Source organism: Xyrauchen texanus, chromosome 15, assembly GCF_025860055.1.
Source record: "Xyrauchen texanus isolate HMW12.3.18 chromosome 15, RBS_HiC_50CHRs, whole genome shotgun sequence".
Taxonomy (NCBI): Eukaryota; Metazoa; Chordata; class Actinopteri; order Cypriniformes; family Catostomidae; genus Xyrauchen; species Xyrauchen texanus.
In genome coordinates this window covers 9,628,281-9,644,921 of record NC_068290.1, presented here as the reverse complement: position 1 = coordinate 9,644,921, position 16,641 = coordinate 9,628,281, and the positions used below count along the sequence as shown (strand labels likewise).

The 16,641-nt window shown below is 38.7% G+C and overlaps 1 protein-coding gene across 1 annotated transcript in view; it reads right to left on the bottom strand.

Moving 5' to 3' along the window:
• si:dkey-22o22.2 (neural-cadherin) overlaps positions 1 to 3,835 on the bottom strand; it is a 216,671-nt gene extending 212,836 nt beyond the window's left edge. Inside the window, exon 1 of the mRNA XM_052143327.1 lies at positions 3,136 to 3,835. Coding sequence (XP_051999287.1) covers positions 3,136 to 3,835 — 700 coding nt within the window. The remainder of the gene's footprint in view (positions 1 to 3,135) is intronic.
• Between the last annotated feature and the right edge of the window lie 12,806 nt (positions 3,836 to 16,641).

Genomic DNA, 16,641 nt, shown 5'->3' with positions numbered 1-16,641 from the left:
GGAAAAAGACTGGCATTGAACAAAAAGAGTTAGCTGTTTACAAAAACATTGGTAGGTCTACATATGTCCAACTGTGCATTAACAGCTTGGGAGAAACTATATTATGAGTCAGATATCAAAGGCTAATGGGACTCTAAATGAGAGGGATACTCTGATAACACAGAGTATGACTTTCTTATCCAAACTTTGCACATAAATGGGACAAAACAAACAGTCCTGTTACAAAAGCATTCAAACTGACTTTAGCATGAGGCTAAACAATGAATTCAAAAATAATTGTCTCCCAGTAGACCTTGCATTGGCTTGACTTCACCATACAAGCATTTGCAGAGAGAATGTCCTTCAAACTGTCTATGAAAAATGAGATGCAAAGCTCTTCTGCAGCCAACAGGACTGCGCTTCCATTGTGCTGAAATCTCACAGAAGTGTTGAGAGGACACTCCAGTGCACTGTTTAAAAGAGACATTCTGTTGAAATGACAGTGGCTATAAAAGCAACAACTGGAACTGTAAGTTCTGAGTGTTGATCAGCCATATGTTAGGCAGACGATACACACACTCGTAAGTGCAGGGCCGGGCTTCTCATTTAATTTTTAAGGGCCACATCTGTGCTCTTCACTGCTGATGATAAAGCTTTCAAACAAGCTCTCATCCCAAAGTAATTGTAATTCTCCAATCAGGGAATGCAAGATAATTAGACAAAACATTGCTCAAAGATGTATGAAGGGATACTTTACAAATGGGTACATCTTTTTCTTTTTTTAAGGGGAATGAATGAGGCATTATTTCATAGGTGGAATACCCAGACAATTTCAGTAAACATGTCAAGTCGTATATTCATCCGATCTCTGAAATCACTCTATAAAACAATCACAGAAGTGACCTCAATCAGAATATCAAACAACCCCAATGTTGTATTCAGGTGATGGACTGGACCTTTGCTTGCAAAAACAAACATTTGCGTCCCTCAACGTAAACTACACATCCTGCCCCAGCAAAGGTATTTGAGACCACATGTGCTGTCTGGTGACTTCCAGGTGAATAAATACCACTAATTACCCCAAACAAACAGCTGAATGAAGGTTTGCTTTTAGAGCTCTGATTAGCCGAAATAAGACCTGCATGACCTAAACCACTTGAGCTAAACTCACAGTCTTAATTAGAAGACTTTCTCCATAACATTTACGTTCACTTGAATCCACTTACTTGATGATACCGGCTGACCTCGTTTTAGTTTAGCCAACATGCCGTAAAGTATTTGTTTCGCAATATTTCAGTGTAGTTACAGTACCCGGTGAAGTGCATTACCTCAGGTTAGTGTATTACAGACAAGGATGTGGCAATGATTAGAAAGGGGGGTTGGAATGTGTAATCAGTACCAAGAATATATATAATTAATACCCCTAAAACACACTTTTCAAATCCTTCCTTCACCCCTGATCACAGTTGTGATATATTTGATGATTTCTGCAGGAAAAGCTTTTGCACATTCCAAAATGATGCTGATGTTTGATCTGAACATATCTGAAGCTTGGGCTTGTTAGTAAAAAAATGAAACTAATTACCACTTACTCTAACAAATGTTTACCTGATTATCAAACTGCTGAGGGTAAACATATCACACTTAAGTTTAAAGGGGATTAGTCAAACTTGACAATCCAAGCACACAGGAATACACTGAGGGCGTCAGCATTTACAGAACATAAAAAAGTACAGTAGTTAAAGGAATATACCTGGTTCAATACAAGTTAACCTTGGTCAACAGCATTTGTGGCATATTACTGATTACCACAAAAATAAATTTTTACTTGCCCCTCATTTTCTTTAAAACAAAAGCACAAATCTGGGTTACAGTGAGGCGCTTACAATAGAAGTGAATAGGGGTTGATTTTTCAACATTAAAATACTCACTTTTTCAAATGTTTAGCCAAAAGACATAAAGTGCATTTATAAAATGATAAGCTTCACAATTTTGCCTTTTAACCCTCCACAAAATTGTCCCTATTCACTTCCATTGTAAGTGCCTCTGTAACCTCGATTTTTTTTGCTTTTTTTAAAGAAAAGGAGGGACGAGTCGAAAACTTTTTTTATGGTAATCAACATTATGCCACAAATAGTCTTGACTGAGATTAATTTATATTGAACCTGGAATATTCCTTTAAGCAATAAGGCATAGCTGTGCTATATTGTGAATATAGTCAAGGCTGAATGGCGTTTTTAAGCACAACAGGAAGCAGAGTGTCTGCAAACCCTTCAGTCATGAATATATTCACAATTTGGAACAGCCTCAAATGTCATATTGCTTTCATAAAACAGTCACCGCTTAAAGATATTAAGGAGAAAATGTTTTTTTATATTTTGTAACTAAAATCATTTAATACCATCCTAAATGTCATCAATGAGTGGCGGAGGGATACAAATAGAAGTTTGGTGAAGAGGTCAGAGCTGTGCTTTATCATGAATAAAGCACAGCTGTTGAACAATTAGAATCCAGGACCAGAACTATTTGATAAAGTTCTGTATGGTTCAATTTAATTCTGATGAACAGTGAATTCTCATTGTATTTAAAACAACAGTAGGAACCACAACAATACAGCAATGGTGCGATACACTAAACACCACTAGCTGCATCTCTTTAACTCAATCAGGAGCTCATCACATATTATATATTTAATATAATAGTGCATGTGAATTTTGCAACTTCAGGCTGCATAATAAGTTTAGAATTAATAGTGCAAGTTCCTACATTTCACAAATCAGCCACAGGAGATCTGTGAGCTTTGCTTTGAGGAATAGCACACCCTTTTCAATGGGAATATAGAGAGTCCAGGAGGAAAGGAATTGACAGTCAAGTTTGTGCTCTGATTTTCCATAAAAATTGCTATCAATATATGGCATCTTTTTTCCAGAGTTTCTTTACTTGGGCTTACAAAAATGCATTGCAGAGAAAAACGAACAAAACTCATAAATATTGTTAGCCTAAATGATTGGTCAGTCAGTGGCTGTTGTTAGCCACTGTTTAGTTTGTCAAAGACGTTTCAACAGCAACTATCTTGCTGAATACTAGGGGGGTGTTCCTGAATACTGAACCAATAATAACGCGTAATACATTGGAATGAAAGGCTGTGTGACCTACCTCTCATGTTATGGATTTTAACCATGACCTCGGCCGCTGACATCAAACGGTGTGCCAAATACACGCGTCCCGACTCTCTTTCTATCTGGACCGGTGAGTTCCCTTCAGAAAGCACTTCGAACCATTTCTTCTCGAACTTCTGGTCCGGTACCGTAAAGATCAAGTCTCCGACTTTCACATCTTCAGAAGCTTTCACGGTGTAAGACAGCTCTTCAGAAACAGCTCTTGGCTTCCTAACTCGGTTTTGAACATCGCCGTGAAGCTCTCTCCTTTCATTTTGTCGGTTAAAATGTCGCGTGAAGTCGTTTATATCGATAATCTCGATTTTAACCGTCACTTCTTCAGTCGCGTTATTGCAGCCCGGCAGACTCGCGATCAACGTATAGCTCGATTTGAATTCCCTGTCCAAAGTTTTGGTTGTTTTTAAAATGAATCCAGTGTTCTTCTGATATTCTAGGGAAAAATCTGATGAATCATGTCCTGTTAAAATTGTTTTCCGTTCTGGCAAGTTTGATTCTTTGCATTTGGCTCCCAAAGGTAAAAGAAACCCAGCGACCACTGTTCCAGCCGGCGCGCTTTCCTCAATTTGCCCATATAATATACTACAATTCACAATATCGATAGTAGCGGCAAGCAAAATAATCAAAATGCATGCACAAGGAAATCTAAAAAATGTCGTATCCCGTAAATGTGCCCTCATGATTCCATCAACTCTGTTACAGTGTCCGTCCTTTAAAAGAATCAGACTTTTACCCTTTATGCATCAATTAGAGGCTAAAAATATAGCCCAAACTGACCGTAAATAAACTGAAGTAGTTCAAATGAATAGCTGGTGCAAATCAGTACAATTTCCAAAAGTTTTCAATGCAAGATGTCAATGTCCGCGACCATTAAACATACTCTCATTCCAACATCCACTGATACACAGCATCTCCAGGCTCCATGTGGTACCCTGGAACACGCCCATAAAGTTTCAGCCAATCACATTGAAAGAGAAGTCGGACTGCGTGTTTGATCCGCCTATCTAATTTAAATACAGAGAAACACGCCTCTCACCAGTAAAGATTGAGAGGCAGCTGATCAAACGATAGAATAGACAAACGGTCGTTATTTCTCTGAAATATTTCAGACTGCGACTTGTCACAGATACAGTTTCCAGAGACTGAGTTGTTGGCTATGTTTATTTGTACAAGTTGTTTTATAAGGTTTTGTGTAATTTTAATGTTGTGGTTCTGTGGGGTAGCAAAAATGTCTATAATAAATAAATATGTAAAGAGAGCTCTTTCTGCTATATTAAAACTTTATATAAAAATAATATTTCCTTTCACCACACAGTGAGACAACATCGATCACAAGGTTTTTAAAATACACAACAAATTATTATTATTCAACATATAGTTTTTTACAGAAAATATTAATATGTAACCAAATTTGTAATCGTTAACATTTTCATAAGTTACTGTAACTTAATTACAATTGTTTTTCTCAGTAACTGTAACTGTATCAGATTAGCCTACAGTTTATTTTTTTATTTACATTTATTTTGTAATTAAATTCCGTAATGCCGTTACATAGTTACTCCATACACTGCTCACAGACACGTGCAAATGAACGAGTTTGGTGCCGTTTACGCCGAACGTGTTTTTGCGCGCGTCTGTTCTTTTTTATCATTGTTTAAACACATGCTGGACATCTATTGCAGGACTGGTGTTGTGTCGAAATCTGTTTCCCCCAGTAGATCTGTATGGGGGAACAGTATCTGGCGGTAACATTCTCTGCTGTCAGAATGCGTTCCCCCATGCACATACCTAAGCCTAATCCTTCCCTACCCTACCCTATGGTGCCCATACCTAACCCTAACCTACACTACCCTTCCTACCATAACCTCATACCCTATCGGGGCAAGGGAAAAACAGATTCTGATGGAGAATACAATTCGATACAACACCGACATATTTTAAAAACCATGTCAAGTTAAAAAGAACTTAAAATGTAAAAAAACGCATGTTGAGGGGCTTGGGTTACTCAACGAGTATTGATGCTGACTACCACCCCTGGAGTCATGAGTTCGAATCCAGGGCGTGCTGAGTGACTCCAGCCAGGTCCCCTTAGCATCCAAATTGGCCCAGTTGCTAGGGAGGGTAGAGTCACATGGGGTAACCTCGTCATGGTCGCTATAATGTGTGGTTCTCATTCTCGGTGGGGCGTGTGGTGAGTTTTGCATGGATGCCGCTGAGAATAGCGTGAAAAGCGAGAAAGGTTCCACACTTGCTACATCTCCGCGGTAACGCGCTCAACAAGCCACGTGATAAGATGCGCGGATTGACGGTCTCAGACGTGGAGGCAACTGAGATTCGTCCTCTTCATCCGGATTGAGGAAATTCACTACGCCACCACGAGGACTTAGAGCGCATTGAGAATTGGGCATTCCAAATTCGGGAGAATAGGGGAGAAAAAACGCATGTTGAGACACCGGCGCTCTTTCAATCTTGAATGTCTAGAGTGTCTAGAATGTTTTCAGCGAAGTTGTCACAAAGATTCAACATTCTAAACAAGTTCAGACTTTAAAGAGTTTCAGCAAATAAACAATAAATCAATGTTTTTTCCTCCTTTGGCTCTAGTATATAAGGGGCTGCCGTGCCTTGTTAAAACTGCATGTTTACTGTTTAAATGGATTAATGTATTTTTCCATTTATGGAAAAGGTACAATGAAAGTTAATGGTGAATTCGTTTAATCAATCTAACATCTCTTTTTGTACTCAATAGAATAATTACTGTGAAAGTTGTAGTTGAAGGTTTCTAAATGTATTTTTGCTTTTATTCTTTTCAAATACTATAGTTTATTTTTACGAAAGACTACCAACATTAGCCTAACCACAGTAATAATGTGGAGCCATCCATGGTCTGAGTGTTGCTTTATTACAAATGCCACTGTTAAAAAATAGTAGACCCAATGTTAAACTTTCATGAAGGCAAGTACAATTCAGAATGGTTAAAGAGGTTACCATCTGGACTTCCATGGACAAATTATTTAAATGTTTTCTCCTGTTTTATTTAGGGATGCACCGATCCCCGATACTGAAGCTTTTAGACCGATCGGGTATACAGTGTGTTAATCATGTTTGTTACTCTCAAGCTCAAAAAATGACATAAAATAACCATAAAGACACAATTAAATTAGTTAATATGACTCGTGAATTTTATTTAAAGCCACTTGAAGACGTTCAATAGCTCTGTGAATCACAAAAGGCTGTGTTTAATAAGTAAATATTTAAAATGCATGCACAGCTCCAGTGCATCAGTGAATGGCGCTGCTCTGTTTACATACACTCGCAGCTATTTTTAGCCTTCACAGCTGTGCGTGATATTTGAGCACTACTCACAAACAACATCTCAGATGTAGATGCTCAATAGCTCGGTTCAATTATAATATGCATTTAGAACAGCACTGGAGGTGCATTTTACCAGAATTTGAATAAGAGGCGAATTAAACTACTGTGAACTTGCCTACAAACAGACACATACAGGACTTAAAAGCGTGAGGGTTTAAAGTTAAAAGTGCACGATTGAGATATATTACTATTATAATATATTATTATTTGTTTACAAATGACAATAATATTTAAGTTCAATGGGTTCCAAAAAATAACTGTGAATGAAAAATGAGCAGATATCTTACAACTAAATTAACAAAAAAGAGATCTGAATCCTTCAAAGTCCAGTTACAAGTTGAAACTGCTTCTTTTCTACTGATATACTGGAATTACTGTTAATTTTGCTGCTACATTATCCAGTATGCTAGTTAATAATAAAGTGTTTCTTAATAAGCTATACATATTATATTGTATGTATATTATATTATATGAATTATATTGAAACAATGTGTAGTTAGAGGTTTGTGTTTCTTTTCATATTAAAGAGAACACCCAATAATTTCCACACAATAATGTAAAGATATTCTAAACTGATTATGCAAAAAAACAACAACACTGGCATCGGATCGGTATCGGCCATACTGAGATTTCCAATATCGGATCGGAAGAGAAAAGGTGGTATCTGAGCATCCCTAGTTCTATCCTACTACTGTCCTAACTGGTCTTGTTTGCTTCAGATATAAAGGTGACTTTAATCATAAGGCCTGTGTCCTGCTGAACTCATATAATTCTTGTTCAAATAATGCAATTACAGTCTCAAATTACCTTTATCCGTTTTTGTGGGGCAGGGGAATTTGGCTTGTGAAAACACTGAGTGACTAGTAACTTTGTAATACCGCTAGCCACAGTGTCTGGTGAGCCAAAAAGTTGTGAAGCCCAGAATATATGTATATATATATATATATATATATATATATATATATATATATATATATATATATATATATATATATATATATATATGTCAGTAACTGTTCTATTATTTGACATTTTCACTCATTGATTATAGTAATCTACTGATATACTGGAATTACTGTTAATTTTGCTGTTCATTTTGCTAATTACTAAAAAGTTTCCACTGCTATGCTGATGATACACAACTTTATATTTCTTCAAAACCTGATGAGATTTCACAGTTCTCAAAATTAGCAGAGTGTATTAATGAAATAAAAGATTGGATGGCCAGAAATTTCCTTCTACTCAATTCTGACAAAACAGAGGTTCTAATTATTGGACCAAAAAACTCTAAAAATAAGCCACTAAAATATAATTTGACTCTCGATGGATGTACTGTTACTTCATCTTCAACAGCGAAGAACATAGGTTTTATATTTGATACCAATCTGTCCTTTGAAAATGAAATTACAAATGTTTGTAGAACATTCCACCTAAGAAATATTGCTAAATTAAGGCATATGCTCTCGGTTGCTGATGCCGAAAAACTAATTCATGCGTTCATGACCTCAAGACTACATTATTGTAATGCATTACTGGGAGGATGTCCAGCAAGATCAATAAATAAACTTCAATTGGTTCAAAATGCAGCAGCCAGAGTGCTGACGAGAACCAAGAAATATGATCATATTAGCCCCATTTTATCATCGTTACATTGGCTACCTGTTAAATTCCGTATTGATTTTAAAATTCTGTTAACTACATACAAAGCTTTGAATGGTCTAGCTCCGCAGTACTTAAGTGATCTTCTACCACGCTATATTCCAACACGTTCATTAAGATCGCAAAATTCTGGCCTATTAATAGTTCCTAGAATATCAAAATCCACTAAAGGAGGAAGATCCATTTCATATTTGGCTCCTAAACTATGGAATAGTCTCCCAAACACTGTTCGAGATGCAGACACACTCTCTCAGTTTAAGTCTAGACTAAAGACTCATCTATTTAGCCAGGCATACACCTAATTTATTTTCCAACCCACAATTAGGCTGCTTTAGTTGGGTCTGCCGGAACCAGAAACCAGAAACATTGAGCATGATCTCTAACCCTAACTTTGCCAGCCAAACATCACTTCAATCTATTATGACGGACTTCAGAGGATGAAATGATTCCAACTCCAACCTGCATCACCTCAGTCTATTTATGGACTACGATCTTGAAATGAAATGCTTAGAATAACTATTGCCAACAAAAGCCTTCATCAGCCAATTAACAAGGACAATTGCGTCTATGTGAACTTCTGCAATTAATCAAGATGGACTTCAAAGACTTTGGTCATTAATCTTACAGTTCAAACACAATCGATGTTTAATCACTGACCCTTAACACTTAGTTTAATAATTTTAAACCATGATTTTACCTATACATAATTAATATTTACATTACATTCATAATGTTAGCCAGAGGGGAACTGGCCCCCACAGTGAGTCTGGTTTCTCCCAAGGTTATTTTTCTCTATTAATCTACATCTTATGGAGTTTTGTGTTCCTTGCCACAGTCGCCTTCAGCTTGCTCACTGGGGTTATTAATACAATTATCATTTAATTATTTTTAAACACTATTAAAAATCGTATTTTATCTAAATTACACAATGATGATTAATTGACTTTATAGACATTACAGTTTTATCGTCTGTTAATGCTGATTTTCTGTAAAGCTGCTTTGAAAAGATGTGTGTTGTGAAAGGCGCTATACAAAGAAAATTGACTTGACTTGACTAGTAATCATGGCTGACTGTGAAAACAACATTTCTACAATGGCATCTGAAACTGAAAACTACTGATTTAAAATTAGGTGTCAGTGAAAGTCCAAGATGACACAAAGACAACAGTTACTGAGTGTACCTTTTATTATTTATGTATTTATTTGTATTTTAATGGCATCTTTTGGTCTAAAGAATAAAGATATGTTTGTAAGGTAGGCAATGTTATAAAATGTTTTTATAGGCAATTTCAAACATCAGAGATCTTTAAAAACCTTGTTTAGCATTGTAAAGTTTGTTATTAAAGAGCACACTGTGTATAAAATCTGTATAAGATTTTTATAGTCTTGTTTAAATGATCTTTTCAGTCTTTTGAGAGATCAAAGAAACAAATTCAAATAGTTTGGTTGAAACCATGGTGCGAATTACGGGGGGTCTAGGGGAGTCTCAGACCCCCTGAATGCAACAGGAGACCCCCCTTGGAAAGCTGATTTACGCATTCTTGTGGAGTCTCATTTGAAAGCATACACTTAATTAAGTACAATGTTTAAGTCTTTAATTTTTTTTACGCTGTAGTAATGCGTAGGCCATATTAAATTTGACATCATCAAGTTTAATTCTGTTCAGTTTAATTTTCTAAAACAAGATCGGAATCGGTGCTGTTGGGGTGATCGTTCTTTTTCAGTGATGTACATTGTGGTTGCACCTTTCCTTCTTCCGGGGGAAAGCCACTCCTCTTTCAGGGCTCATGAGCAGGATGAGTTCTTGATCGCCGCATCGAAGAGCGCACTGGTGATGTCAGATGCCGAGGACCCGACTGGGCTGCCTCCTTCCAGTCTGAGGCCAATGCAGAGCTGACCGCTATGCTTGCCTGGGCTGCTGTGAGTATTGGGTTGGACTGGAACCCTCCGTCCTCCCCTGAGCCCTCGTGGCTAGATGCTTGGTTCCTGGGTTCAGGGTGCCACTCACGGCCACGTTTTGTACATAAAATGATAAATATATTTATTGCGTTTTATTTTCTCTCACCAAAATGGCAAAAAAAAAAAAAAAAAATTCCATTTGCCCTAGCATTGCTTTTCCTTCATTAAAATATACAAATGGCACCTTATGGGAAATACCTGGAAAATATATATAACAATAATAATGGTACACTTTATACAATACTGATCCATTTGTTAACATTAGTTAACAACATTAGTTAACATGAACTAACAATGAACAATGATTTTACAGAATATTTTAATCTTTGTTAATGTTAATTTCAACATATTACTAAATATATATATATATATTTTTAAGTTGTATATATTAACATTAGGTAATGCACTATGAACAAACAGGAACAAACAATTGGCAATTGTATTTTTATTAATTAACATTAACAAAGATGAATAATGCTGTAAAACACATATTGTTCATTGTTAGTTCATGATAACTAAAGCGTTGCTAAAGTGTTGCCATAATAATATACGTATATATAATTTTAATATAATTTAATTATATAATAAAGGGAAGTCACTGTGTAATTCACATCCTGGTTGAGACTCATGACAGAATAATGCTGAATTTATAGAAATTTATAGAAATTCCTAAGACATATCGGCGTGAAGTACTTTATTGTTTTATCAAACCAAAAGCCTTTCACCCATTCCACCTTAACTCCAACCCTTATATTTCAGGTTTTCACAGGTGATTGATGTTCACTAGGTAACATAGGACCCTATCCTGCCCATGGTTGCACTGTATGTGTAATAGAAACAACTTCTGAAGATAGAAAGAGCTGAATGTGACACATTGTGCATCTGCATCTTGCTTACTCTGTGTCATTTGGCTAATGGGTTCTGTCCAGTGCTCAATAGACATGCACAGTGAGATCAAAACAAATCAGTCTGTGACATCAAACAGCTTGGCAACATTGATGCTAATGCCTGGCTATAGAAAAGCCAGACAGAGTTGAAAACAAAAAAAAACATTATTATTCTCTATGTTAATAAATGGAACTGTTTTGCTTTGAAAACAGGCCCTTTTTGAGTGCAAGTTCAATTCATGATTGTCTTGATAATATATTTTTAATTGTTCAACCATGTTTCGTTCTTTATTCATTTGGTAATCAGTGCTTTTCTATAAGTAGAAGGTACTCTGTGATATTCTATTTTAGAAATGCATGATGGGCCCATACTGCATGTATTGTCTCTATTGTCACGGTAAGGAGATGAATAGGGTGGGCTTGATTCCAGTCTCCTTCTATTGATATGTAACAATGCATTTTAAATCCAAGTGGTTTTCAAATGGAAATAAAATTAACAGAAATTAGTGCCATTATAGACTCTAGTGTAGTGTATTCATTACTCTAGTGTATTTTGCTCCCTTGCTCTGCATGCAGTCTGCACCCTTACTGTGGGGGCATCTATAAACAGGCACAAAGAAAATTGTTCTCAATTGTAGGTTTTTAAAATCATCCTGAATTATCGTAAGATTGTTCAGTTTTGTGCACATGTCCATACTGTGCTCAGATGTGCACCAATCCTTTTTCAGTTATGATGAATGAGAACGATTCCAAAACTGAGGAGAGGTGAAAAAGAAAGATCCACACATGGAAATATTTATCCTTACTCACATCATCAGCTCAACATGTGCTTTACCTTGTCAAACCTTGAATATAATCTATACAATTTTACAGAGAATATACAAGATATGACAAGACATAACCTCTCCGAAATATGTTAATACCACCTCAATCGAAACCTCATTTCCCACTTCGAAATGTCTTTGCTTGATTTTGTGAGAATGGACTGTCTTTTGAATGCAGAAGAGTGCTCTAGCTGAAAGACGTGTGTATGTTTCAAATGGATTAAAGAAATCACCTGCACCTTTTTCTAAAGTCAAATAGACTTGTTTAAGCATGAAAGCCCCCGCAGCAGCCCGCCTCCTCCTCCTCACCTCTCTTTGAAAAGCATAATGCAAATTACAGCAATTTACCCCAAGGGGCAGTGTGTGTGTGTGACAGCAGAATGGGTTTGGAGTTGACAGTGTCGAATGTCATGTCACAGCCAATCACACCCATCTTTCATCATATTTTGGCATGCCTCTCTGTGGAAAAAGTGACAGGAATGGAGAGGGAAAGACGGCAATCTCGCAAACCTTGAGTTTTTCCATCAAAGGTCACCAGCACTGACAGGAATTCTCTCTCCCCCCATTATTGGCTTGTTTCCTTCTCATTTCCATCTGTACTCTGTGTCTTCTCTTGCTTTATTTCCCTTCTTCACGCTCACCTCCTTCTCTTTAATCTGAGAACTGACAGTCAAATGAATGCCAGGTGGATTTCTTTGCCTCCGCCCTTCTTGTATCACATACAGAGAAAGAATTATTCAACAGTTGAGAGGAGCCCTGCTCGTCCATCTCATCTCTGTGTGCAGAGAATCAGTCTCTGTTCTCCTGTCTGGTGTATCAGATTGCAGACTGGGTCCTCATATGCTTGCTGACAGACAGACAAGCATGTGGGACGGTACCTGGGCCCTGTCCCCTGCAACTCCAGAGATAACATCTTAAATCAGAGTCTGCAGAGCCGCTTCTCTTCTGTAACATCGTCCTCCTACCTGCACTTCTCTGTCATTTAGAAATCCATCTCCTGCCTTCTTTTCTTCCTCGGACTCCATCCCATCATTACTGCATCAGTATTGTTCTCTCCTTTCCAGTCGTGAACTCATTAAACCTATCTTTCAGCCTTCAGTTAGCTCATTTTTAGAAGGCCTCTTGATCATTATGTTAAAATACCCCACATTCCCCTTATGAAAATACTTCTACTCTACTTTCACAGTGGAAATTCTATTGATCAGACTTTGTTCTTTCATTCCTCAGGAGACTCAATGGAGTCCTCAGGTATTTTTCATTTAAGTATCAAATCTCAGAGGTTTTTCCTAGAATGTATATATTTATTTGAGGATTAAAAATAGAAACAAATGAGACCATTTTTAAAATGAATTATGAGCTATAAAATTAAAGTGTATGGCACAGCTCAGATAATTTGGTTTTGGACGAATTTAATGAGAACTGTTAATATTGAAATCTCTGACTTTTGATTGACTCTTGATAACTTGGTTAATCTAAGCAGTTTGGGACATTGTTGAGATTTCTTTTGAAACTCTAAAAGAGACTCTAATGTGAGATTAAGATCAGGAGAAAACCCTGAGAGGCTTCATGGTACTATAAGCTATTTGTAATTATTATAATTATTTATTATTTTTTGCATAAAAAATACATAAAATGTCTCAACTGTCTGATAGGTATCCTTTAAATTGGTGTTCTGCATCCAAGAGCTAAGTCTGTCCCCATTCAGTTAGTGACTTCACAGACAGCATTTTGCATATGAAGGTATCTCGTAAGGACCATAACATCATGTCTAATGACCTAAAACAATTTTTAGTGACCTATAGACATACCTGTGCAAAAGGCTCAAGTGATGTGAACTTAGTTTGAGCATGTACAGCGAGTGTTCGCTCAGACCACGCCCCTTTTCTGACATGTTGCGACATGCCCTGGATTACAGAAAACGATCGTCAGTTTAGTTTCAGTTTGTACGTTAAGCTTTAAGTTGTGTTCGTGTGCGTCAGTGACCACAAGTAAGTTACAAGTATCATATGGATAGGTTAATAGTAGCAATTTATGTTAGGTTTACAGTTAGTGACAGATTTTATCTCTGTCGTATGTGTGGATTGTATGGCATTCTGATTGTAGTTCATGTTTCAGAACGTGTTTAGCATTGTTTATTTAACTGGCTAGAGAGACTTATCAACCTCAATTGTGTTTATGTTGGTTAATATAGATGTTTATTTCCTTTCCTTCAGAACCACACTTACACTGTAAAGTTAATGAGAAATAGTGCCTGTGCATCTGTATTTCTGATATATATTAAACCATTCAACGAATATCCCTGCCTTCCGTGTCCTGACTAGACACCCCATATTGGTGACTAATTTCAAAATCAGTAAAGCCCCAATACAATTTATGGTCCTTCGAGCCAGATAGAGTCAACGATATGGCAACCAGTAAGGAAGGAATCAGCCTCCCTGTTTCACCTACGTGCCCCAAACGCGCAGTGCAATGCCCAAGATATCTGAATGATTTTTTAGTCGAATATTCCGACCAGCATAGCTTAGCGCAGATGCACAGGCACGAAGAGGAGAGGAAGCTACTCAGTCCTGCTAAAAGTATATCCTCAATGAAACCAATGCAGAATGCAAATGAAGCCATTGTTCATCAGGCTTTGGAGACAGCGCGGCAACAGAGTGAAACGGCCAAGAAACAAACAGAGCTTTTGGAGTTTTTCCTGCAGCACCATTCCCCTCAGACCTCAGCTCAGTGGTCAAGGAGGTCATCACGGCATCAGACCCCAGTAAGCCAACTCTACCCAGACAGAGGAGGTGAACCACAGCCTTCCCCAGCCCTTGCTCCTCACCACCACAGAACTGAGGATCACCCAAGAGTTGCTGCAGACCTTACAGATCAGCTAGAGCAAATGACACTTCCTCCGCCTCTTAGCCGAGTCATTCAACCCCCTCGGCACATGCTCGATCCACGCTATGATGTTCAGGCTGTCAAGCAGGATACTGAACATGATCCACCAGCTCACCTCCAGCCCAGCCATCCTAGCGGGTCACCCCAGGGACTACAGCATTCAGTAGGCCTTTTAAGAAATGCCTCATCATACAGCCCACTACCATCCTACCCCATTTCAGGTAATTGTAAGCCCAACGCAGCAGCACTCGGCAGCCAGCACGAGAGAGGTAGGGAGCCTCAGTTGGGAAATCCACATCTGGTGCCACCTGAGCCTCATATCTATCTCCCACATGTGGCTCCTCCCAGATCGCTACATGTAAATCCAGCTCTCGATCAGATGAGGCCTCCATTCGTGCACCAGTCAATACACCAGCCTCGGTATGTACCCCAACCCTTCTACCAAGGGAACCTAGCCATGCTGGCCCATTATCCCTCCAACGGGTATCAGCATGCACCCCTCAATATAGAAGGCCCAACATTTCCTGACTTTACCAAGGAGGATAGAGCTCAATATGTGGAGCTACACCTTTCCCTTAGCACACTTCTTTATCCTTCTCAGTCCGAGCATTACAAGTATGCCATTTTGCTGAAACATGTCAAAGTGCCGCATGCACATCGCCTCGTGCTAGCTCATGCAGAGTCCATTATGCCCTACTCTGAAGCTCTGAAAGCACTGGATGAACGCTATGGGCGTCCATATCAGTTTGTGCTGAAGGAGATAGAGGATATTGAATGCTTACCCCTCATCCGAGATGATAGGGCTCTCGACGAGTTTTCCATCAGAGTGCAGTCGCTTGTCGGGAAGCTGAAAGCTCTCCGAGGTGAAGGCCATGAGGAACTCCACTGCGGCTCAAATGTGAAGCGCCTTTTAAGTAGGCTCCCCAAACACCAGCAAGAGCGATTTCGTCGTCAACAGTATAGGAAGGACCCTGATAAACTAAAGTTAACGCTCACTGACTTTTCAGAGTGGCTGAAAGCAGAAGTCAGATGCCTGGACATTGAGCCTTCACTCCAAACTCACAGTGAGAAGGACAAGAGAGAATTCAAGCAGCTTAAGTCCAAGGTTAAGATCACTACTGTTATGCATGGGACAGGCAGATTCAGTAACCATCCATCTGACATGTCCTCCCAAGCAGCTCATTCTATCCAAACCCAAGGGAAGGGTAAGATATACTGCCCTTACTGTGAGGCAGAACACTACCTCAGCCAATCTGAGAGTTTCGCTAAGCTTACCAAAGCAGAGATGGTGGACTGGATTAAAGTCAAGAGAAGGTGCTGGAGATGTGGACGTTCTCACCTAGCCTCTGCCTGTGACCTCAAGAAGCCATGTCGCCTTTGTCAGTCAAAACACCTTTCTGTTCTACACGAGGTCAACCAGAGGAGTGAGAACGAGCCCACCATCATATCGACAGCAGAGACTCATTACCTGGATCAGCCAAATAGATATAGCCAGGTGCTGTTGAAGATTGTCAGAGTCAATTTGCAATACCAGGATAAAGTGCTCGACATGTATGCAGTGTTAGATGATGGCTCTGAGAGAACCATCCTGCTTTCGTCTGCAGCACGCCGTCTGGGAGTACAGGGTCAAGCAGAAGACCTCACACTCCGTACTATCCGCCAAGACATCAAGATACTGTCAGGCTCACGTGTGTCTTTTACGATCACTCCAGCTTCCCAACCAACGAAGAGGTTCTCCATTCAAGGCGCATTCACAGGTGAACACTTAGGTCTCTCTCAGTACAGCTACCCAGTTACCCAGCTCCAGATAAGATATCGGCATCTAAGAGGTCTGGCAATCCCACCCATCGATGGAGCTCAGCCAACCCTCCTGATTGGATCGGATAATGCTGATCTGATCGT